At 40.7% G+C, this 26,891-nt stretch overlaps 1 protein-coding gene across 1 annotated transcript in view; it reads right to left on the reverse strand.

The window, feature by feature from the left end:
* The window catches only part of LOC121292460 (protocadherin Fat 4), a 410,751-nt gene that overhangs the window by 60,919 nt on the left and 322,941 nt on the right, over nucleotides 1-26,891 (reverse strand). Inside the window, exons 9-11 of the mRNA XM_041214468.1 lie at nucleotides 24,390-24,640; nucleotides 16,556-20,914; nucleotides 9,234-9,338 (exon numbers count right to left, since the gene is read on the reverse strand). Coding sequence (XP_041070402.1) covers nucleotides 9,234-9,338; nucleotides 16,556-20,914; nucleotides 24,390-24,640 — 4,715 coding nt within the window. The remainder of the gene's footprint in view (nucleotides 1-9,233; nucleotides 9,339-16,555; nucleotides 20,915-24,389; nucleotides 24,641-26,891) is intronic.

The raw sequence follows: 26,891 nt of genomic DNA on the forward strand, positions 1-26,891 counted from the left end.
CGCACAGGAAGCACGTAACGCTTCTCGTCATGCTGGGTGGGCTTTAATTGGCCTGTCCACTTAAAATGGCGGCGGGGCCTGTTTTGGCGGCTCCGATCGACTGCCTGCCCGCCGCCGAGCTGGTTGGGGCCCGCCCGCCCGCCCATTAAGGGCAAAATTCAGTCCTATGGGTCCAAAATCCCAGTGTCCTTGCTCTACTGCAGGAAATGTGGTGCAGTGCGAGTGGGAGCCACATACTGGACAGGATGTCGATGCTGTCCCTAATCCCACAGGGATGAAATCATTTTAATAACAGGACCTGCTAACTGACACTAGTAGAAGCTCAATAGAGATGCCTAGTCCAATAAAGTGCTACATAATCGGAATGGCAACCTATCATTCTGAATAATAGAAACCAGAGACCTTTAATGGACTGAAGAGCTAAATATCAATTTTTAATTTCTCCCTGAAAAGAAACCAGGGGTACCTTTCCAAGCTAATTTCTCCCACCTGAAATCTTTGATTTCAAAAATTTTGGAACTTTACAAAAGTCCAGTACTGAAAGCCACATCATGAAGCATGGCTTCTACTGAACGACAATCAGCAGAATTCCCAGCATAGTGCAGGAAATATCCCCACATGTGCCCCAATGCCAGAAACGGACATGGAGCCAGGGACAGGGATGAAACTAATCCTAATTTTGGCCACAGCATAAATGAGGCATAAACTTGGGGGAATCTGGCTTCTGCCCCTGTTTCTGTTCTCCTGTGGATGATCCGCCTCATTGTACCCACAATCACCTCGCAAATTTCAATCTCTATGCGTTGTAAAATATTAAAATACGGATCAGTGTTCAATGACTGTAACTTAAGCTTTGTGATTTATTATTACTCAGATCTATTCGGGTCAGCGTGGCCATTTTCTCTGATACTTTCTAGGGAAAATTGAGCTTCTTGGATTATTAATTATGCTGTATTCTTTAAGTGCAGTGACTTGTCCTGTACATCATGCAGCAAATCACTTGCTTTATGCTAGATTATTTTGATGAACTATTAAAGTTTTGCCCTTAAGATTCAAAAAGCCCTTGTGCAACAGATCTTACTGCATTCTGCCTGTCATTTATTTATTCCATACATAATTAATAAAGAAATTGCGGAAGAGCTCAAGGTCCTATGACTATTTTTGTGGAGGTTTCTTTTGCACGTTCATCAAGATAAAGGACATCAATGCTTTGCAATGGGGCACTTCCTATTTTTACATCAGTACCAGTTTTGTATGTACCTTGGGTTAGATGCTGAACATAGCTTCCTTCACACATCCATAGCAACACAATTTAATCCATATTTTAGAACAGCCCCTAGTGTTAATATGTCCACTTCCCACACCAGCCATCATTTTGACATTTCTGAGTAAATTTGTCAGCTAAATGCCAAATTAATAAAAGATTTTGTACAGTGATGTGTCACCAGTTAGAATTTATTTGAAACTGTCCATATACTTTTCACACTCAGCTCCTAGGGAAGTGAATTGTGTGGAGAAGATTGAAACGTAGGACTTTGAAGTGATAGGGCAGTGTACAGAACCATTGTCATAGTTTGGGCCCCAGGCAATGTTACAGAAATATATAGGATTGCTGGTATTTCTATTTCTTTTAACCTGCAACACATACAGGCTGAACATTTATACTGGAATGCAGCAACTCTAAAGAGTCACCATTTCGATAAATATCTATGTTTGAGGTCTGACAGTACATTCTGTCAATCCTATCTGTTTAATAAAACAGATGACATCACCCGGGAACTGGTAAGTATTGGTTGGTGAGTATTTTGCTCGTTTATATTTCAAAAGTTGTGTAACTTATCAGCAACTGTAAGGTTTTATTAATAGTAGTAAGGTTTACTAGCAGTAGTAAATCTTATTGAGACTAGCAGGGTTTGTTAATTATAAATTAATCAAGAAAAGTAAATTAACACATAATAAAAATGGCTGGGCAGGTAATGTGTTACGACTGCAGGAGGTCGTGGATGCCAGTGTGATCCAGGCCAAACACACCTGAAGCAAATATCTGCGGCTCAAGGAACTTGGGCCCAAAGTCATTGAGCTGGAGGCCAAGCTGCAGGCACTGTGACACATCATCTGGACACTTTGTTCCAGAAGGCAGTCACATCCTTTAGGATGGGGTCATCTCATTTGGTCAGAGGTCAGGGACAAGAGAGTGTGCGGCAGGTAAGGAGATCAAGAAAAAAAGTGGAAGAGCCTCAGCCTTTGCAATTGTCCAACAGGTTCAGGGCTGGGACCAGTGTTCTGGCAAGTCGTATATCTAGGGCAGTAAAAAGAGCTCTAAATTAAATAGTGGGGACAAGAAATCAAGTGAGGAAAGATCTGATAAATTAAAGAGAGGGGATAAGGCAAGAGGTATCAATAAGAGAAATAATAATCAGTGCGTGGCAGGAAGGGACAAAGCTAACAAATCCAGGAGTTTTCTTTATTCGTTCATGGGATGTGGGCGTCACTGGCTAGGCCAACATTTATTGCCCATCCCTAATTTCCCTTGTTCAGAGGGCAATTACGAATCAACCACATTGCTGTGGGTGTGCAGTCATATGTAGGCCAGACCAAGTAAGGAGGGCAGATTTCCTTCCCTAAAGGACATTAGTGAACCAGATGGGTTTTTACAACAATCAGCAATGGTTTCATGGTCATCATCATGAGACTTTTAATTCCAGATTTTTATTAAATTCAAATTTCACCATCTGCCATGGTGGGATTCAAACCCGGGTCCCCAGGGCATTACCCTGGGCACCAGCAATAAGGCTAGAGGTTGGGAAAATAGTAAAAAGACAAAACTAAAGGCTCTGTATCTGAATGTGCATTCAGAACAAAATGGATGAATTGACAGCTCAAAAGCTAGGATCTGAGTATTGAGGAGTACATGACATTTCGGGAGGCCAGGAAACTAGGTAAATGTGCAGGTGTAGCTCTATTATTTAAGGATGACATGAGTACAATAGAGAGAGATTACCTTAGTTCTAAAGATCAAGATGTAGAATCAATTTGGGTGGAGATAAGAAATAATAAAGGTATGAAGTCATTTATGGAGTAGTTTATAGACCCCCTAATGGTATTCACATTGTAGGACGGGTATACAGAAAGAAATATTGCAAGCTTGTGAGAAAGGTACAGCAATAATCATGGGTGATTTTAATCTACATATAGATTGGACGAATTAGATTGGTAAAGGTAGCCTGGAAGATGAGTTCAGAGAGTGTTTTCGGGTTAATTTCTTACAACAGCATGTTCTACAGCCAACCAGAGAACAGGATATTCTAGATCTGGTAATGTGCAATGAGACAGGATCAATTAATTATCTTGCAGTAAAGGCGCCCCTAGGTAGTAGTGATCGTAACATGATTGAATTTTGCATTCAGTGTGAGGGAGAAAAGACTGGGTCTAAGGGTAGTGTTTTAAAACGTAAATAAGGGCAATTACGAGCGCATGAAGACAGAGCTGGCTAAAGTGAACTGGGAAATTAGGTTAAGGGATAGGTAAGTGAGATGCAGTGGCAGACTTTTAAGGAGATATTTCATAACACTCAGCAAAGATACATTCAAGTGAGAAAGAAAGACTCTAGGGGAAGGACACATCATCCGTGGCTAACTAAGGGAGTTAAAATAGTATCAAATTGAAAGAAAAAAACATAGAATTCCGTGATGAATTATTGCAGGTCAGAGCGTTGGACAGAATATAAAAAACAGCAAAGAATGACTAAAAGAATAATAAGAAGGGAGAAATTAAAGTATGCGAGAAAATTAGCTAGAAATATAAAAAAGGAGTTTCTAAATGTACTTAAAAAGGAAAAGAGTGAGTAAAGTGAGCACTGGTCCTCTAGAGAGTGACTCTGGGGAATTAATAATAGAAAATAAGGAAATAGTGGATGATTTGAACAGATATTTTGTATCTGTCTTCACTGTATTGGATGCAAATAACATCCTAGGAATAACAGTGAATTAAGAGGTGAAAGGGAGGGAGAAACTTAAAATAATTACAATAATCAGGGAAAGGGTTCTGTGAAAATTATTCGAACTAAGAACTGACAAGTCCACAGGTCTTAATGGACTTCATCCCAGGGTCTTAAAAGAAGTGGCTGCTGACATAGTAGACGCATTGATTATAATTTTCCAAAATTCACTCGATTCGGGAAAGGCCCATCAGATTGGAAAGTATTGAACGTAACTCCTCTATTCAAGAAAGGCGGGGGACAGAAAGCACAATTCCACAGGCCAGTTAGCTTAACATCCAGCACAGGCACAATGCTGGAATCTATTATTAAGGAGGTTATAGCAGGGTACTTAGATAATCTCAATGCAATCAGGCAGAATCAACATGGTTTTGTGAATGGAAAATCGTGTTTGACAAATTTATCAAAGTTCTTTGAGGAAGTAACAAGCAACACAGACAAAGGGGAACCTATATGTGTGGTATGCTTGGAGTTCCAGAAGGCATTTGTTTAAAGTGCCACCTTAAGGTTACAACCCAAAATAAGAGCTAAAAGTATAGAGGGTAACATATTAGCATGGTTAGAGGGTTGGTTGCTAAAAGAAAACAGCGAGTAGGCATAAATGAGTAATTTTCAGATCGGCAAGATGCAATAAGCAGAATGCCACATGGATCAGTTCGGGGCCTCAACTATTTACAATCTATATCAATAACTTGGATGAAGGGACCAAATGTATGATTGCTAATTCGCTAATGACAAAAAGATAGGTAGGAAAATAAGTTGTGAAGAGGACATAGGGAGACTGCAAAGGAATATGGGTAGTTTAAGTGAATGGGCAAAGGTTTGGCATTTGGAGTACAATGTGGGAAAGTGTGAACTTGTTCAACTTGGCAGGAAGAATAGAAAAGTAGCGTATTATTTAAATGGAGAGAGATTACAGAACTCTGTGGTATTGAGGAATCTGGATGTCCTGGTACGTGAATCACAAAAAGTTAGTATGCAGGTACAGCTCATACTCATTTATTCTAATGGGAATGGAATATGGCGCTTTGCCATAGTTGTACAGGGCATTGGTAAGACCACATCTACAATATTGTGTACAGTTTTGGTGGTCTTATTTAAGAAAGTACATAATTGCATTACAAACAGTTCAAAGAAGGTTCACTCAACTGATTCCTGGGATCTTATGAGGAAAAGTTGAACAGGTTGGATCTGTATTGGAGTTTAGGAGAATGAGAGGTCATTTTATTGAAATATATAAGATCCTGAGGGGACTTGACAGGGCGGATGCTGAAAGGATGTTCTCCCTTGTGCGCAGACTAGAACCAGGGGACACAGTTTAAAAAATAAGAGGTGTCCTGTTTAATGTGAAGATGAGACATTTTTTTCTCTCAGAGGGCTGTGTGTCTATGGAACTTTCATCCCTAGAGAGCGGTGGTGGCAGGGTCATTAGATATTTTTAAGACACAGGTAGATAGATTCTTCACTAACAAGGAAGTCAAAGATTATCGGGGATAGGCAGAAAGGTGGAGTTGAAGGCACAATCAGATCAGATCAAATGGTGGAACAGGCTCAAGGGACTGAATGGCCGCCTCCTGTTCCTAATTCATATGTTTATATGTATGTTCATACTTAACTTCCTGAAATCCGTTTGTATAAACTATCTGGGATGTCTAGTTTATTTTCCAGCCTTCAATGTGATGAATTGCCATTGTCAACAGACCAACTGCTGTACTATAAGCTAGTTTACACAAAAACTTTGTGCAAGTACCAATAAGGCGACAGGATAATTATGATTTGCCTTGAATAAAATGACAGTAAGGAGTTACAGCTCTCAGCACTTAATATGTAGCAGCATCCAATGTGGTTTGAATCACCTTAATTTCTTGCTGGTGGTCTGCCATAACACATACTGGCAATGATTTCAACCTTCAGTACTTCATTTTAATGCATGATGGCAATAGTTTTTGTATAAGTTAGCAAACAGAATGATTAGGAACATTTTTCCAGATGTTGTGCAGGCTGTACTTCCAATTGTAATTTACGTTAGGAGAGTGAGTATCTTTGGAGTGCTGAACTGAGTTGGCTAGTGACAAGCCCTGATACTTCTCTTCTGATCAGAAGCGTTAGACTGTGGTGTAATGCTGATTCAGTCAAAGTTGACTGGAATTGACATGTTGAGTCACAGAAAATGAAGTCTCCTTAAGTAAACTTAATAGCATGGTTTACACCACTGACTGCTGAATGCAAATGAGCATTATGCTTGACATCTTGAACAGTTGATGGATCAATCGCTGTGCTGTTTTGCTTTGTCATCATACTCACTTCCCTTGCTAGGAGGGAATTTAATTACTGGCCTCCAGCAGAGTACATTCTAGGCCATGTGAGTTTGGGTCCATCTTCTACCATTAAGAATGAATGGGGATGAGGGAGGAATTCCATGCTTTCATGAACTGCCAGCACAAGTGAAAATAAGCTTCCAAGACAGAACTCTGAAGGGTAAATGGAGTGCTATATATTAATGCTCTAGATCCAAGGGGTGGAATTTAGTGTTTGCATTAATGTTTGGAGAACTAGTGGGAACCCTGCACGTTGGTGAAGGTCCACTGGAATTAGGTGCCCATCAGGCACTTAAGTGGCCAGCATCGGACCTTCCCCTTGATTAAGGACCCCAAGGCCGTAAATCCACCCACCAGAGGCCCAGGTTCAATGAGGGGCCCCAAGTCAAAGGTAAATGAAGGCAGGATGGGGGGTCGCAGTGTGGGGGTCACGGGAGAGGGAGGGAATCGGAGGCAAGGGCAGGCGGCTGGATTTCAGCAGCCCACCCGATGCTGGGTCCCTTAATCAGGCACTGAGTGCCTTTGAATGAGGGCCCCTCCAACCCGGGCCCAGCCCACCCCACCCCACCCCACCCGGGAATCCTGCAAGCAAACTTAACAGGGTTTGCTTTTTGGGCTTCCTGCTTGGTGACTCCCCAATCCCCAGCCGGTTAAATACCAGCGACAGCAGGATAAGGCCCTTAAGTGGGCATTAACTACCCACTTAAGATCCTCAATTAGCATTTGGGCAGGAAGGCCATCCATGAGCCTTCCCCCCCCCAGACTTAATTGGGTGGAGGGAGGAAGGCCGCAGGGCCCCTGCCCCGCACCCTCCCACCTGATTAAATGACTCCTGCCTCCCAACTCGCAGCTGGGGTGGGTCATTTAATTCCGCCCAATGTTTGTTTGTCTGTTTGTGAATAGATGCCAACAAATATTCAAATTTCCTGCCTTTCATTAAGGTCATCCATAAATCAATTTGGCTCAGTTATAATGGTCTGGGTGTATTCCTACCTTGACAACTCCTACCTTATATGCTTCAGTTGCCTTCCTCAGGGGCTCAAACTTTGCTGCTCACTGAACAATATAAAGATAGCAATTGGAAGTAACATTGAAGTCCAGTGGCCTATCTACATGCATCAGATTATAAAATAAACTTTACGGATATCTGATCTTGCAATAGCTTTGCAAATTCAGAAACTCTCACCTAAAGCAATAATCTATACCCTGTAGAGCTGTGGTAGCAAATAGGTGATGGGATAGCAGCCAGGGGCCTTTAAGGACTAAAGGTTGCTTGTCTTACCAGAAGCATCACTGGCTCTCGCTCACCTCTACCAAAGCCATTCGCTACTCCAGGATCATTCTGGAAAGCAATGTAGCCTTCATTTTTCTGACAGTGCTACCAATACATCTTTAACCCTCCTGACCCTGCCATCTCCAACTAGTGCCAGGATGGATCTCATTGTCATTATGAATTGAAACCCTCCATTCTGCTGCCCCTGCTGCTTCTTCCACCTCCCCTGTCTAAAGGAAAAACTGCTCCCAAGATTCCATCTAGTTCTCCCTAGACCTATATATTTTTCTAGTTTCTCTATCATCTTCACTTATACCGCATCCAAGTTCATCTGATCCACAATACCCACCTCACCCCATTCCCATTAAACGACGACCTTGTCTTGCCGGATCCATATTCACTGACTTTGTAAATGATTGCCTACCCTCCGAAGTGTGATTAGGAGTTGGCGGTGAAGGGGAAGAATGGTACTAGTGTGAACATGAGAACGTGGGAGAAAAATGTGAATGTACTCTGGAAGAGAGGTAAAATGTCAGAGTAAATTCTGGTCATGGATACAATGTAAACTGAGGGAAGAAAGGAATAGTAGAAGCAGGAATGGGATTGGGCAGGAGGAGGGCAGAAAAGTCCTCATGTGACTAGGGATTGGGAGAAAATCATGAGCATGAACTAGGGAAAGGAAGAGAAAAAATCAGAATCAATTGGAGGAGAGAGTCTCTCTGACAACTGTAGAAAGAAATCTTAAAACAATTTTCACTCTTGTGTCATCCACAATTCTCTCTGGTTTTAATCCAGATATGACTTCAGACTGGCTGCATATTCAATCTGATGGAAGTAATGAACCATATCTGTGTCAGATGAGTCGCTGTCCTTAATATGCTTCTAATTATCTAAGCACTTTCATGTATAGGAACAGGAAGTAAAAAAAGGAAACAAATAAATTAATTTCACTTATATAGCACCTTTCACCACCTCAGGGTATCCCTTTCGTGCTTTACAGCCAATGAAGTACGTGAAGTTTAGTTACTACTGTATGATCTAGTAAACCAACCTGGCAGTTGTTCAACTGATGCAAGGCACAAATATTGTTTGTTTTGCACATTGAATGACATACTGTAAATTAAACTTGGAGTAAGTTTATGTATTATACATAACCAATGTTTCCTGAAACTGGTCAGAGCTCTGCAGTAAACTGTAATAACACAGTGAGAGGGAAGTAAGATGGTTTTATAATGTAAAACAACAAAACTTCAACTACTTATTCACAATTATACATGAATCAGCCTGGATTGCTGGTTGGAATGAAGCTACAATCATCCAAACTATCAGAGCAATTTATCAAAAGAAATCGTATTTAAATGCCACCAATGTAAAATGATTTAGGCAGATAATTAAAGCATATTATTGTGTTTAAAATTGCAAAATTAATGGATTGTTTTTCAGCAAAAGCAAATGTAAATTGGGGGACCCATTTTATGCATATCCCAGAGGATGCAAAAATGAGAAAGGTCATTCCATCCAGTCAGCTCAATCTGTCCTTTAGGACCTGTTTCATGTAAATATTCACATATTAAGAAATCTATTGGAAAAAGACTGCACCTTCTATTTGTATATATACATACATGTTCATACTGTTATTCCTTACCAAATGGACAGTGGCAGTAATAACCAGCAGCTTGATTCTGGCAGGTTCCTCCATTAAAACAGGGGTTACATTCACAGTAGTTAATAATAGAATCGCATGTTTTACCTGCAAAAAACAAAGAAAAACACAAATGTAATGTACATAGCTTATCCCACTGAAGAGTTCACCAGCCCAAAGTGTGCATGCCATTCGTAGAATACTGAGATTTCCAAAGCTTTGTTTTCTTTAAATATCTTTCCCTCATTTAGGTCCTTAGTACCTGTTGGTAAGCGAATGCAATGACATTCAGCCGCATTGTGAACTCCTCTCATCTCTATGCTTAAATTCAAATGCGTAGTTCTCACCAGATTATAATTGACAATGTTGTTCATCTTCTAGAATCTGTCTAGAGTAAATATCATCTTCTAAATTGTTCATTCAATTTTGAGTGTTCTATTGGAGCCAATTAAATGCAGTTGTTCCAAATTTATGAGTTCAATGTTATTTATTGGATCTCCTCCAAAAAGTGTATAAAAATTATAGAAATTTTGTATCCACTAGCTGATGTTTCATCACACTGCTAATGGTACCAAGGGGACTAAGGGATATGGACCCAAAAAGGATAGTTGGTATTAAGATTGACGTTTGAGGGGCTTAATGGACAACTCCTGTCTGAATAGACTATGGCTGATATGGATGTAAATCAAATAGTAGTGAATTTTACGGGGGAATGGATTACCTGCCCTTCACCACCGCCCCCCCCCACCATTCCCCACCCCAGCCGAAAGGTCTTTTGGCACCGTGCTGACCTGAAACCCGGCCCCCGTGCAGCAATAATATGCTGGGAGCAGCCTTAATTGGATCAGAGTGAGACTTCTGCCCCAATCTGGGAGAAAGTCCCGCCCTAGAGTGCTGGTAGTCGATCTGATTGGCCAGCAGCTCTGTATTTCCAGCAGCGCCAGAACCAAGTAGTGGCCACTGCTGGGACTACAGGCAGTCCACAAAGATCAAAAAGTGATGCATCGTGGACTTCAGGTATGTCAGGGATTTTGGATGGGTGTGCCTGGCAGACCTCAGAAGAGCGAAGGGAGGTTGGGTCTTAGAAGCTGGGGTCCCTCGTGCAGCTGCTCAGCTGAGAGTGTTTAAGAGAGGATGTTAACGGGACCTGTAAGGTCCATAAATGTCAGGTCAAACACCAAATCAGTGTTAGATTGCTGCATGGCCAGAAGCATGCAGGATGTGCAAATTGTGATGTCACTCTGCATCTAAAGCTGATTTGCTGCCATTTTTGGGACTTGGGCTTGCAAGTGCCAACACCAGTGGCATTATGGAGCCCAATTTTTCAGCTTGTTATGCCAGAGGCTTTTGTTGCTTGTCCCGCCCAGAAAATGTATATAAAGTACTGGAATCTTTTTTTTGATCAATAGCAAAAATGGTCATACATCAGGCATGTTATAAGAAACAAGCCTAGCCTTACTATCCAATGCTACTTTAGACTGATGAAGTGGTAACATTAACCTCCCTTCTGGGATTTGTCATCTCCCAGTCTGCATGTGTCTGTAGGCTCTTTGTTAATCTTCATTTCACTAAATTTGTATGGGGTTATATTACTTATTTGAATCAATTAGAAAGGCATGACACAAAAGCATCCAAGTTGGAGGGTGTAAGCCCTGAGTTCAGCAGGCAGAGAAAGAAAGAGTCTACTAAGAACTGGAAGCAAAGGGCTATTAGAAATCAAGGGTATTTCTGAGGTGGAGACATTCAGCAAGAGTGTAGTGAAGTCTGAAGCCCACGCTTGAACTGGAATGTCCATGATTGTGAGGTGTTTAAGGAGCAGTTATAAAGGTTGCTTTGCTGGAGGCGAATGGAAGGACCCCAAGAAAGCTCATACACTGGAGGATAGCAGGACCACTGAGGAGAACAGAAATGAAGCCCTGAGAACTGGGGTGCTTTGGTTTGGTCCAGGGAAGTGAAGGAGCCTGATAAGTAGCCAGAGACTTTCTGGAGGAAGTCACAAATAAAGAGGGGAGGTTCAGTTGAGAATTTTAAAGTATATGTGATTGTATTTGATTATGCTTTTCAATATAAAATATATGTATTCACCTGTGACAATGTTTGTTTAGTATTATTTGCTTTATTTGTTTCTTGCATAGTTAAATAGTTATTTTAAAACATGGGATCTTGTGGCATAAATTTTTTTCAGTTAATCACTGAATGTCCAAATTTCTCTTTAAATGTTGATGGTCTTTAACCGGATTGTAATAATAGATTTAATGCATCATGTGTACCTCACTTTAAATAATAGACTAATAAATCTCCATTGCTGCTTTTAATGGGAGAAGGATACAGGTTTTGCTCTGTAATGTAAAATACATAAAATAGATCAAATGTTAAATGTGATTTATTACAATGTATTGTAATAGCTTGGGAACATCTGCACTATCTGAAATGAAGCTGAGTCTTTATTTCAAATACAATATAGATTGCCCCAGTTGACTGCTAGGTAACCACATAAATGAATAGCCCCAATCCCTTCCTTTGCCATGATGATAGTCTGGTTGAGGTGGGGTGGGGCTGGGGGGGGGGAGAGCAGTTGGGAGGAGAGTTCATTAAAGGGTTTCCTCAACAATGAAGAAATGTGCTTTAATTCAAATAAATACATGTTTTAATTAATACTCACAGCTGGAGAAAACTGTTTAACAGATGCCTTTGGGTGAGAAAATATGATGGGGAATCCGGTCAATTTTGAGTGTGGGGATAGAGAGGTAGCAGCTACAAATAATGCTATGAGGAGCCAACACACAGTAATCCAAGGCCAGGTTTTGAATCTTCCAGTTGCAGCTCCTACATAGATGGCACTGTAATGAATAGTACTAACTACCTTGAACATCCAGTTGGGAGGTCTGAGTGGTAATTAAGCAACAGAGCCACCCACCCTGAAGGTTAAGCTTCAAGGGCTCATTCCGAGGCAAGATAATAAAATGGTACACATACACAACCAGGGTTTCAAAAGCTGCTTTTCCCATATACATATGCTGATTTACTTGCTCTGTATTTCAAGCAATTTTCTGTTTTGACTTTATAGATTAATAGTTTAATCATTACCGACAGGTTAAGATGGAAATTGTTTGAAACAATTGGAAACCACTGGCCAGGATTAAACTTATGGTGGGGGGGCTGGGCGGGGACATGCGTGGAGCTGATTGCTGCCTGCGATCGGCTGTGCGCTGCCATTTTATGTGGGCAGGCCAATTAAGGCCCGCCCAGCGTAACGCGCGGCTGGTAATGCTCAACGCCACATGTGCAGGCGGGGGGAGGAGGTAGAGTCAGGGCCTGCGCTCTTTAAGCGCAACAATCTCCCTGAGGCACAGAGCTGGCTTAGGGAGATTGAATAGACAATAAAAAAGTGCAATAAATGATGTAAAAATTTATTTAAACATGTCCCCTCACGTGACAGTGTCACATGAGTTGGGGGATGTTTGTAAAGGTGAGAAAATTAATTAATTAATTTTATAAAAGCTTCATTCCGGCTCATGGATGAAGTTTCCTGAAAAACGTGAAGGCCGCTTGGGCTTTTCACCTGCCCGCCAACCTTAAGGTTGGATGGGCAGCGTTATTTTCTTTAATTAATCCCTTACAGGCTTTAATAGGCCCTTAACATTTCAGCAGGCACGCAGCCGACTCCGACGCGTGCCCGTCGAATGAAATATTGCGAGACTGCGCGATGACGTTGGGACGCACGGCCGATTTCATCGCATGTCATTTTATGCATCGGCGTGTCCTCCCCCCACGCCCCCCCTTCCGGACAGGTTGGCTCACCACACTTCATAAGTGGTTACAGCTGCTGGGCTGGGTTAATACCAAAGGTGGCGAGATGCAGCCCTTAATTGGGCATTAATTACCCACTTAAGGGCCTTAATTGGCGGCAGGGCGGGAAGGCTGTCCACGGGCCTTCCTACTATGAACTTAATTGGGGTGGAGATGGATGCCACCATCCATCCTGATTAAATGCCCTCCCTGCTGCCAACACACCATGGGGAGTCCATAACATACCTCCCTTGTGTTGAGGTACAATTAATAAATGTTCTGAAATAATATTTAAAAATATGAATGGTGTCAACAGTTGGGCCAAGTAGACAAATGGATAATTAAAAATAAAAGCATGACACCACTCCCAAGACAGCAAATAATTGAAAGATAACGGGGCAGAATTTACTCTAGCTGGCAAACCAATGGTGCGGATTTGCCCTTGGCTGTTCAATTTCCATGAGACTTTTCCAAAAGTTACTGCTCTACAAGGCACTCTACAAGGCTTCTGGGACCTGTGAAATCAGGCAAGCAACTGCGTATTTTTTTAATCAGATTGAAGAATTCTGAAATGAATAGTGCAGAGTTTGAACGGGGAATTGTAACCAGAATAGTGAATTCAATGTCAAATCTGGTACAGAAAGTGAAGTAAAGAGAGGAAAGAAAGATTTGCTTGAGACGGCAAGGAAACAAAAAAAACACGTAGAAAGTAAAACTCTTCAACAATTAAAAGCTGAAGGAATGAGACTCCACATCTGCAATAGTTAATTTTCAGTGCTAGAGCAGTTGTTAGGCAGTAATTAAGACATATCACACCGTTAAAAAGGGTACTTAGGCTTTGTGACATTTAATGGATTTCAGTGGTGATTCAGACAGTGATATGCTGGTTTTTGTGAAGCTAATGGCAAGTCAAGAAGCATACCTTACACAGCAAATTTCAGGTTTTCACAGTTAACTGTGGATTTCCTCTCGGCTGAAGTTGCTGTTCGATTTGTGCATTAGTATTGGTGAGCATTGTTAACCTCACTGTAATTTTGACAGTAAATTCTTGCCTAATATGTGCTTTGCTTAAGTTTATTCATTCAAATATATAAGTCTGATTTCTTAATTTGAAAAAAAACAATTTAATGAAAGTGCATTCCTTTATTGTAATAAACCATATGAAACCAGAAACAAATAGTTCAAGGAATGGTTGGGCAGAAAAAGTGAACACCCAACTCCTGTATGTTAAAGCCCGTTTACTTTGAAGAAAATGTATCTTTTTTAAACAGAGGACAAAATGTCCTTAATCATCATTAACTAACTCAACTTTAGGACGTAAGGGTTCAAACTTTAAAATGACGTCGGGCTGAGATAATCTCTTTCGATTACTCTCAGCCCAAAAAAGTAGAATAAGTTAACGGAAATGAGGCACAATGCAGCTGGCAAAATATAATTTATCATAATGAGAGGTAGATTTGCTGGAACATGGATGAAAGGCACATTGTTTCGATCTATAGTTGATGGTTGCTAAACGTCAGGTGAAATGTAAAAATCCAATCTGTCCATTATCACATGAATACTTAACATCATTAAAAGAGTGATTTTTTTTTGAATGAATCAATCATAATATACAACCCCCAAGAAGTAATAAAATTAGAAGATTCTTGCATATAATTGATGTAAATGCTGATTACTTGATCTGTCATGTTGGCACAAAAATGAAATTTTACCACTTTTCTGTACATTTCAGGCATTTACAGCAAGACTGAAAAATTGCACATGATACTGAAATGATGGCTTTCCGACACAAATGCTAAAAATTGTGCAACTATCTATTGCCAGTTGCATTCCATTACTGAAAAAATATAAACGGGCTGAATCACTGCACGTCATTCCGATCTTTTGTTCGGCGGGTGCGCACCGGAATCGGCTGCGTACCCGCTGAACTGTCAAAGACCTGTTCAGGCCATTAATAATCTAATTAACCAATTGAACAGGGCTGCCCATCCAATCTTAAAGTTGGCGGGTGGGCAAAGAGCCCAGGTGGCCTTCGAATTTTTCATGAAACCTCATCCACGGGCGGCATGAGGTTTCATGAAGGTTTTATTAATTCAATAAAAATTTTCATAAAAATTCTTAAACATGTTCCAGCTCTTGTGACACTGTCACAATAATGTCTGAATAATTTTCCTTTTTCTTTTTTTCAATGTTTCACGTTGATCTTAATCTCCATGAGGCAGCCCCGACTCTCCCTCCTCCCCGCACAAGTAGCGCTGAGCGCTACCGGGCACGCATCGCGCTGGGCGGGCCTTAATTGGCCCACCCACATAAAATGGCAGCATGCAGCTGATCATGGGCAACAATTGGCTCCACGCCTGCCCGCACACGTTCCAAACGGCCCGCCCAATGGTGAGAAAATTCTTCCCAATGTATTTTTGGAGAGAATAGGACAGCAGCATGATATCTTGTTTTACACCAATTATTTATAATATTTACTATGGCAATACTGTCATCTATGGGGTGTCTGGAGAGTGTAGATCTCAGGCTTTTTTGAAGATCTTCATCACTTGCCTTTTAAAAAATATTTTCTTTCAGAGGTACACCAAAGTTTAAAATAAAATACCAACATCTATTTGCCTGTTTTAAGCTTTTTGAAAATGTTGAGGTGCTCAATAAAAACCTACAGTATTCTAAAATGACTTGACATGCATAATCAAGTGTAGAAATAGGTTTATGTTGGCATTAACAGTTTGAAAAATCAATTCCTTACTACCAATCTCTAGATTATTTCCCAACAAAAAAGAATTGTTGAACCTAACACTTATTCCACTACCTCTTTCTTGCACAATGCACCTTGGCTCCCAACTCTTTGTTAATGCGGTTTTATAACCAGCACTCGGAAGAATGTAAGAGCAACCTGAGATGACCACCATTTCTTCCCTTCCTTCCTTCCTGTTTACTTGCATCTTTGCTGACAGAGTAAAGCTACAGTATAAATGGAAACCCACTACGTGGGGGACGGTGAACATCTTGTCACCCAATGGCAACTGAAATTACTCCATTTAGGAAACTTTCTCTTTGAACAAATTTGAAAAGCATTGTAGTGCATCAGAACATGGGTAGTTTTTACTTTATACCGTGCCACCCTCTTCAGGCTTCCAACATCGTGAATCAGTAGCAAGCCTGCCACTAGTATTCTGTAATTGTCACTCAATGGCCATTTGAAGGAAGTCTGTAAGGGTGGTCAATATTGGTGAGTTTACTAATTTTCCTTTACTACCTTGAGGAAAATCCCTTGCTTTAACACATTTCCTTACTGACTTCTCAGAGGAATTAATCATGTGGACATTTGACTCTATGGACTTGTATCACAAAATCTCTTGCCATAGCATAATGGCACCACCAACTGCCTAAAATGTTACTTCTCAGCATTATTATTTTAAATACAAAATATCCAAAAACCTTAATGACTAATTTAATTACGAAGTGATGTATGCATTTTATAATAACAATCACTGAAAAAATTATTAAAAGAGGTTTCCCACAGCGAATACCTGTATATCCAGCTTTACAAGCACAGCTAAAACCGCCTGGGAAATTCTGGCAAGTTCCACCACTTTTGCAGGGATCTGACTGACATTCGTTGATGTCCCTTTCACAAGCAGTTCCCATGAACCCTTCAGGGCAGGTACATGAAAATCTACTTATTAAATTATGGCAAATTCCACCATTGTGGCAAGGTGATGGAAGACATTCGTCTATGTCAGTTTCGCAGGCATGTCCAGAATATCCTGGCAGACATCGACAGATGAATGGTTCTAGAGCTGTGTTGGCCACAATGACCACTGGGACGCTTTCCTCGCTTTGTAATAATGGACCAACGGCAAGCCTTTTCACGCAGCTTCCACCATTCTGACATGGGTCATTAGTGCAAGGGTCATGGTCCACTGAATCTACCCGCACTCCACTCTGTCTGAATAAGGTTTCCTTAATGCTTTCAAAAAAAGTGGCTACCCCACTGGGGCTTACGTATTGACTGCTAAATCGTTTCACAGCTGCCATTATATATGTTTTCTCATTCAGTTCATAAAAACCATAGATCTGCACTGCAGTTCCCATTCCTGCGAGCTGAGAGTTAACAATGCGTAGGAAGTGAAGGTAGTGGTTGGTAAGAAAATCTTTGACAGTTGCAATATTCAGGCGAAGAAGGACACTATTGTCTATTGTCACATTATTAAATCCATTGAAGAAAACATGGACATTGCTGTTTACGGCACTGTGTAAGCCGTCACTACTACGGACAATCAGATCAAATGTTCCGTCTGTTGACCTCGGTTGGGAATTTAGGTTGCATGTACCCGCTGGGATGTTAAAAAGAGTTGTAGATCCCATAGTCAGAGTACAGCGGAAGGTATCCAATATATCTGGATCCTGGGGCTTCACACTTGCCAAAATCCCACCAGGAAACAGGTTTCCAAAATAGTGAACAAATATCTCTACTGTTCTGGGCTCAGATGGATTGTCATTCTGATCATGTATTGTGACATGCACAGTTCCTGTGGAAGACATCTGTGGTGTGCCAGAATCACGAGTGACCACTGACAAATAGAAATCGCTGATCTGCTCTCTGTCAATTTCTCTGGTTGTGGTAAGGATCCCTCCAGAGCTAAGAGTGAAGTAACTGGTAGCAGGACCTGTGCTGAGCAAATGGTAGGTGAAAGGACCTTGGTTTGGTGGAAGGTCTGGATCAGAGGCATTAAGTGCCATCACTACAGCCCCTGCACGTTGGTTCTCTACAACTTCTCCACTCGTGGATATTAAAGTAGGTCCATTGTCATTAATATCCTCCAGGTTGACAAGTAAACAGGTGCTACCTGTGGCTGAAGGCACTCCTGAATCAACTGCTAATATAGAGAGGTTGTAAATGGGAATGGACTCACGATCCAGTTCTGCTGCCACTGAAACCTGGCCAGACTGTGAGTCAATAGAAAAGGCATCCTTTTCATTTCCAGCTCCAATGTGATAAGTGAATCTGCTCCAACTGGGAACAGAGTCAGAGTCAAAGGCACTTACAAAAATGACATGAGCTCCGGGTGCAGCCCCCTCATTAATCTGTACCGAATACTCCTCAGATGTAAAAACAGGAGGATCATTGGCATCCAGTACAGTAATATTCACAAAGACTTCATCAACATCAAATCCACGGATGCTTCCAGCATTCTTAGCAAGAACCCTCAAGGAAACGGTTTCTTCCTTTTCCCGGTCAAGCTGCCCTGACACATAAATTTGTCCAGTCTTTTTGTCAATCCTGAACCCTTTCCTTCTGCTTTTACCAACAAGTAGGTAGCTAACAACTCCATCATTCCCAAGGTCTCGATCACTTGCAAATACTTCCCCAACTGTGGTGCCTTTTAAAGCAGCCTCTGAGATCTCAAAGCTGTACTGTCTGGACACAAAACGTGGGACATACTCATTTACACCACTGAGCTGCACATAAACATCAGCAAAACTAAAGCGGTCCTCATCGGGGACGTTAAAGGCTTTCACATACAAGTGATAACTCTGTTTCATTTCAAAGTCCAAAAATCCTTGAGTTGTGATGACTCCAGTGTTTGGGTCAATGACAAAAAGGTCACTGTCAGTTGTCTCAATTGCATATGCTATCACAGCATTTGCTCCAGAATCTGCATCTGTAGCATTTAACTGAACTACAGTTGTGCCACTCGGGGCGTTTTCTGATATAATTGGAAAGTACTCCTCTGGACTGAAAAGTGGTGCATTATCATTTGAATCAGTGACATGAACAGTAATACTAAGGTAGCCAGTTCTTTTCATCCAACCGCCATCTTCAGCACTAATGGTCAGTTCATGCCTTTGCTGAGACTCATAATCTAGATGTCCAGCCAGAGATATAGCACCCGTTGAATTGATAATAGAGAACACTCTTGCCTCATTTCCTTTAGAAATGTTATATCTGATTAACCCATTCATATCAGCATCTTTATCTCTGGCTGAAACTGTTCTGATGACTGTTCCAGTGGCGAGGCTTTCAGGAACTGTGATGCTGATGTGGCTCTGAGAGAACTGAGGTGTGTGCATATTCTCTTCCGTTACCAAAATGCGAACAGTGGATGTTGCGGATAGTGGGGGATTACCTTTATCCATTGCTGTGATTCTGATCAAAAACACCTTATTCACATTGGCCCTGAGAGAGGAAGCAACAGAAACCCAACCATTATTCTTGTTCAATGCAAATTGATTTGAACTGTTTCCACCAGTAATATGATACTCTATTTCTGAATTTAGGTTGTAATCTTTGTCATCCACTGCAGTGACTTTAATTAACCTTGTACCAACCTTGACATTCTTAGTGACAGGAGTGAAGTATTTTTCAGATTCGAACAGCGGTGCATTGTCATTACTGTCCACAATGTTGATAATGACTGTAGTTTCACTCATCATGGGAATTCTACCTCTGTCTGAGGCTGTTACAATAAAACTGTGCCTGTTGATATTCAGATTGTTAGAACTTGTGGAATTGTGATATTTTACATATTGTTTGGTACAGATCTCTCCTGTGCTGGAATTTATTCGGAAGAATTCTGACTGTGATTTTATGAAGTAAAACACTTGACCATTAAGGCCATTGTCAGGATCTGTAGCTACTACCTGAGTAACTCTGGAGCCAATCTCTGTGAGCTCTGGGTACTCTAGATAATATGAAGGATGAGTAAATCGAGGGGCATTATCATTTACATCTGTCACAAAAATGGTAATGTCTGTATTCACTGTCCACCCAGAATCATGGGCATAAACTTTGACTGTGTAGCGTTCCATATCCTCCCGATTCAGAGGCCTGCTGACGGTGATATCTCCGGTCTTTGCATTAATGGAGAAGGGAAGATTTACATCTCTTATAGAGTACCGACTAACAGCATTCACCCCAGTGTCTTCATCTGAAGTGGTAACACGTGTCACTGTGTAGCCAATAGCAGCATTTTCAGGCACGTGAGCACTAAATATCTGTGAGAATCTTGGAGCATTATCATTTTCATCCAAAACATTGATAATGACATGACACAAAGAGCTCCTTGAAGAAGCTCCTTTATCTGTTGCTTTTACAGTTAATGTGTACTGGGCATTCTTTTCTCTGTCCAATGGTCCAGTATTTCTGATCTCACCAGTTTCTCTGTTGATGTTGAAATTATTGCCTTGGTTACCATCCACTATGGTATATTCTATTTGACCATTAGGACCATTGTCTTTGTCTTCTGCTACAACAGTGGTTATTTTATGTGAGAAGGTATTCTCCATTATATTGGCCATGAAAGGATCCTGCTTAAAAGCTGGTGCATTGTCATTGACATCCAGCACAGCTATATCCAATTGCTTATAGGAAGAATAAGGAGGATACCCCATATCTCTGGCTTCAATCCATAGCACATAATTCTGAACAGCTTCAAAATCTAATGGCTTCATCAGAACAAGCTTCCCTGTCAGCTGATCAATATGGAAGACATCACCCAGGTTACCACTGGCGATATAGTAAGATAATGACCCCCTTACATGACTCCTTGTTGAAGAGGCTGACACTGTTGTAATATAGGTATCAATCTTCTGGTCTTCTGGGAATGTAAAGGACTGTTGCCCTGCGTTTATTTGAGGAAAATCAGCCTCATTTCCAAATCTCACCGTCACAGTGGTGGAGTCTGACATTGGATATATTCCACTGTCTTTAACATTAACAGTCACAGTGATATCAGTGCCTCCAGTTAACCTTTGAGCAGCCATTATAGCACCACGGCTTGGATCAATCTGGAATTTTTCCACATTCCTTCCTGTCAAGGAATACTGGAGTTCCGCATTGGAGCCTTCATCGTCATCAGAAACTGTCACAGCAAACACAAATGAACCTGCAGACAGGAGAAAAAGGAAAAACATTAGGAGTCTGTTTATGCACACCCAATTCAAGTAGTTCTGCTAAGAAAATCACAAAGAAATAGCAATCCTATCATCTGTTTTGTACAGGTTGTATTAGAAAATGATATATATCTCAATAGTCCTCTATTAGTTGACTTTTCTGGACTACAGACATTCAATGTAAGGAACTATCAATTATTGTCAATATATAATGCCCTTTAGCACATTCAAGCTCACTGTAGCACACCAGTGAAAAATGCCCCAGATTAGAAGAGTAGCGTTTAGAAATAGATGTTTAATCCTTGCACTGACTGGGTTTGTGGTCTGACTGCTGACTGATGAAATCCTGGTTTAAAAACAAAATTGACAACCAAAGCCCTTGGAAACATAAATTATTTTTTGAATAATCAACAAAATTAGTAAAACCATTAGACAATGCTCACTGAGCAAAAGCTAGAAATGAAAGGGAGGTCTAGCAGCATATGAAATATAGGCTGACACTTTCAGAATACAGAGTTCAAGCTTTGAAGCAATTTTGAGCAGAATAAATTAATCCTGCTTTTTTACTCCTAAATCCTACCATAAGCAATTGAAGACTACAACAATGTGATCAGGCCCATGTCTCTTTCCTGTAAAAAGCCAGCATACTTTTAATTAATGAGGTAATTGTTGAATGACGCCTGTTAAATCAAGTGAGAGCAGCCGGTTTGTTACAGAACATGGAAATCATAATAATCTCTAATAGAATACTGCATCGGTGGTGAATTCTAAATATTTTGTTTCATAGGTTCTGCTCTTGATCTCAAAACTTTTATTAATGTCCACACTAATAAGAGATACAATGCCATAAGCAACAGTCCAACAATGCAAAGAATGGCAATGTTCTTGGTGAATAATGTTAAGACTTGCTATTAGTATAAGAATTAAGTGTAGTATAGAGGATTCATGACTACAGTGGAAAATTAAACACATTTTCAGGCTTCTGATGTGGTCAGTCTCAGTTTTAAAGCTAGGTACAATCTGATAACCCATAACAAACAGTTGGTAACAGCCTTGCTAGCTAGCATGCTTTGAAAAATAGTCTGTGGGAATGCTGATGACCAATATTGTGGGATATATTTCATAGACATTCATATCCAATATTCATTTTCTACCATTCTTTTTTAAAATCTGTCGTTTTGTAATCTCAATTAAATGAGAGCAATGCTGAAAAGTAGAGCTGAAATGGGACACACTGGAGACTGAGTTTGTTGTCTTCTTAGTGTAGATTAATAGTCAAATGAGAATATAATAAAGAGTAAAATGTATACTTGAGGATACCTATGAGTGTACAAATTATAATCTCATTCACTGGTGGGGGATTGAGTGGTCTAAGGTCAGAATTTTCCCAGGCACATGGAGGCACCTCATTTGAGGGTTTATATTTATTTACTGGCAGTAATTCACAAAAGGGATCTATCCCCAGGTAGCAGACATGTCCTTTTAGTCACTTCATGGAGACTGATGTCTTTGTTAGTGCTTGACCTGCTTCAATGGAAGCTGCTTCCCTCCCACTGAAGACCTCACTGCCCCTTCACAGTGAGAAGATGGTTGGCAGCCATCACTATGAGCCACGCTGATTTGACAACCCGATGCGGGAACCCAGCCGCCATCCCTAATTGGATGGGGATCCCAGAGGCGGCTCCATAATTGGCCTCCTCGGGGGAGATCACATCCGACATCCTGCCACTCGTTCTTCTAGGTTCCTTACCTGGAATTCATCTCAATCTCGGGATCAGCATGCTAGTAGCAAAATTCAGTTCTATTGCTCAGCTGAACCCAAAATGAAGTTTCTGCTGTAAAAACCACAACAGGCTATCTATGTTACTTATGGTAAAGCTCACTCTGCATTGGATCCTCCATTAATTATGTTAGATGTTAATAGGTAGAATATTCTGTGCTCTTGATGATTTTGACGCTGAAAGATTAAATAATTATTATGTAACCACTAAGAGGTGTCAGCCTTGGTTCACACTCGGTCCCGAGTCAGAATGACATTGCTTCAAGTCTCATTCCAGAGACTTAAGGACAGAACCTAGCGTGACAGTGCTGTGTGAGTGCAATCTTTTGGATGAGATGTTAAACTCAGGTTCCCCCTGCCCTCTCAGATGGATGTAAAAGATCCCATGGCATTATGTGAAGATGAAGAAGAAGGGAATTCTCCCGATTTCATGGCTAACAGCTATTCCTCAACTAACACCACCAGAAGGAAAGATTATCTGGTCATTGTGATTTGTGACTTTGTTATGCGAAAACTGGCTGCCACGGGTTACTATATTACAGTCGTGACTGTGCTTCAAAAGTACTTTGTTGACTGTGATATGTTTCCAGGAATTTTGAGAAGTGTGACATAATTGCAAATTCTTTCCATAAAAGATCATTAGATGACAATCAAAAGTAAATTCCCAGGAAGTAATACAGATAAATATATATTATTTTACAGTTCTAAAACAGAACAAAAAGGGCTTAATACATATTATAAATAATGGGTTTGAGCAGAAAATTGTACTGATGCTTTAAAATTGTCATTTTGCAGTAGTGATCTGGAAAAAATGAACTATGCAAACTAGATGCATGGTTAGAAAAGGTTTTGCTTAACTGAAGGAAATTCTGTGGCAATATCACTGATATATAGCAGCAATATATCAGCAAAACATCAAAGCAAATTAATTTGGCTGGTGGCCAACAATTTAAATTTTTTTTAATTATTAAAAACACAAATTATTAAAGAAGGATGGTGCACATTAAATATCCAATACTAAATCAAGTTGCTTTGTCATCCCAAATAGATTTAAAGCCCAAATCATACTGCTCATTCTTTGCCCATAAAATATATTTTTTAAAATGACAACATTAGATGTGTAATATGTTACAGCACGCACTAATAGATCAAAATATAGCAGATTACAAATGTTATTGGATCTGCTTTTAGTCAGTATCTTTATCTCTCCATGCTAAAATTCTTCCAAAGTCTATTAATTGAACACTGTGCTCATGATTTATATGTCATTTATCCTTATAATATTCATCTAATTGCTTTTTCATTACTTAATGGATAGTCAACCTTCTGTAATGTTCTCTTGTAATCTGTCCTAAATTATTGCTTAATATCTGGTAACTTGAACACTTCTGTTTTGCTTTCATTTTGCCTTAATTTAGAGAAATGGTAACAAACTATTTTGACATGGTCCATCTTTAGCTTTTCCCTTCCCTTCTTTGACTTTTCTATCTCCACTGCTGGGGATGGGCAGTTCACCAATATGTCTACGACTAGCTCACTGATGACCACAGCTACCTTGAATATATTTCCTCCCACCCCACTTCCTTTCATTCTTTCAATTTCTCTGTTTCTGATGATGCCACCTTCTGAACTGTAGCTTCCAAAATGTCTTCCTTTTTCCATGGCATGCTTTTGACAAAGTTGCTCACCTGCATTTGTGGGTGCTGGAATGTGGGTAACATATGGGAAATGACGAAATCTGGGAGGGTTGTCATTGATGTCTGAAACAGTTAAAAACACAGTGGCTGAACTGGACATGGCTTGAGGTATGCCTCCATCCGTAGCTACCACTACAAGACTGTATATTTCTTTGTTCTCTCTGTTCAGCAGAGCACTTGTAATAATTTGTCCAGTAGATGGATTAATGGAAAAATGGGAGTTGCCACCAACCAGGCTGTAGCTGTTAAGAGGAAGGAGAATAAAAGAAACTCATTAAGTGCACTGGGATCATTTCACACTTAGCTTCAGTAAAGTGAACTTGTGAAATAAACAATGCCAAGATAAAATTAACTGGTCCATTGTACCATCTTGCTATTAAGACGACAGGTGCAGGTTCTTCTTGTAACTACCCAATTGGCAGTTCTTCGTGGGAAAGCCTAGATAGCAAATATAAGCAGAGCTACTTTAACTGGACAAAAACAGAATTACCTGGAAAAACTCAGCAGGTCTGACAGCATCGGCGGAGAAGAAAAGAGTTGACGTTTCGAGTCCTCATGACCTTCAGCAGAACTGGTTCTGCTGAAGGGTCATGAGGACTCGAAACATCAACTCTTTTCTTCTCCGCCGATGCTGCCAGACCTGCTGAGTTTTTCCAGGTAATTCTGTTTTTGTTTTGGATTTCCAGCATCCGCAGTTTTTTGTTTTTTGCTACTTTACTGGAGTTTACCCAATGTTCACACAAAACTCCTCAGCTAGGGTCACTGTATCAAGATTGAAGCCATCTTCTCTCTAATCCTGGCTAATTGTTTTCCTGGATCTACTAATTCAGCAGAGACCAGACACCAAATGGAGAATCTTCCAGCACTACATAACTCAGGGTCGTATTTTTCATTGAGTCATTGGGGGAACTTCTCGTAAACATGTTGGACCTGCTCTCTGTTCTTCAGAATCTAAGCTAATTACTACAACCATTTAATCTTGCTAAGTGCTGAGCACACATGAGTGTTTAGTTCGGTTAAGTACACAGGATAATAGTCACTGACTACTTTTACATTTACAGCAGATGAGCTGTGTTTTACACACCTCATTGAAGGATTAGTTTAACCTGCACTGACTCCAGCCACTCTCCACACATCCACACCAAAGTCTAATAATGTATAAATCTCCAGATGTTAAATAACATAAAACATTGATTCCAAAACTGTGACTCAGAGCCAAGTGAGTCTTTAATCGACCATGAAAACTCTGCACATCATTTCCTAAGAAAGCAGACCCATTTGGGAGCATGTGCTTTACTGATTTAAAGCAAATAACTAAGTAAGCATATGAAAACAGAATGGTTAATGTTAGACTCCTTGGCATCAAGGTTAAACGCAGGCAATCAACTGGAAGTGCTTTGATTTGGAAGCAAGGTGTGTTTTTCAGTTAGCCCTTAATTAAAGACATGACCGAAGTTAAACAAAACATACCCTTTTACTGAAATCAATAGCAGGAATTTTAAAGCATATTATGGTTTAGGTGAAGCTCCTGTAACAGTGTAAAGACTTCACTGGATTAATATTATAAAATAGAATGTTAAACCCATAGAATGTTTCAAAACCGGTGGTATTAAATTCAGATAAACACTGGGCAGAATTTTTAGCTTGGCGTGCAGGCGTGCGCCTGACCCAAATGGACGTGAAATGACATTGGACAAGTGTCCTGACCTCATCCAGCGCTGGCGCGATATTTTGGTCGGCGGGTGCCTGCAAAAGTCGGAAGTGGGCCTGCTGACAATTAAGAGGCCAGTTAAGGTCACTAAAGGTGCAATTGTCTCCGATTTGTCGTGGTCCATCCAACCTTACGGTTGGCGGGCAGGTGAATCGGCCAGGTGGACTTGGCATTTTTCATGAAACCTCATCCATTGGCAGGATGGTGTTTCTGTTATTGAATGAAAGAAAAATAAAGATCTATAGGCAGCATTTTTATCCTGTATATTTTCAGGTTACTGACTGTGATGCCTGCACAATTTTTTTATTTATTGCTTTTCAGGGTCTTCAGCTCTCTGCCTTCAGGGAGCTTTCTGTCAGTGCTCACCTGCGCCCGCACAGACGTCAGCTCCCGCTCTCCCATCCCGGCAGCTCTGAGCTTCTCAGCGTGCGTTTCAAGCAGACTGGCCATTAATTGGCCAGCCAGTGTGAAATCGCAGTCGGGGGCCGATCGTGATCGGGGGGTCCATTCCCCAGCTGCTCCCAGGCCCGCCAATTGTGCCCGCCTGCCAACCTAAATTTTCTGCCCACTATTTCTTCATTTTACTTTCATCCTGCTTTTAATTTTGAGTTAACCAAAGCATTTACCTTGCTGAGTAATGGCCACTTGGGCTTACACATAAGCAAGTTTTAACTCTGATAATACTGTTCACATCCTCCACCACATTTTTACATTTAAATCTTTCCAAAAGCGGACAAAAATGTACTTTTGATAGACCCAGATTATTCTGAATTATTTTCTAC

This window comes from Carcharodon carcharias, chromosome 1, assembly GCF_017639515.1.
Source record: "Carcharodon carcharias isolate sCarCar2 chromosome 1, sCarCar2.pri, whole genome shotgun sequence".
Lineage (NCBI taxonomy): Eukaryota > Metazoa > Chordata > Chondrichthyes > Lamniformes > Lamnidae > Carcharodon > Carcharodon carcharias.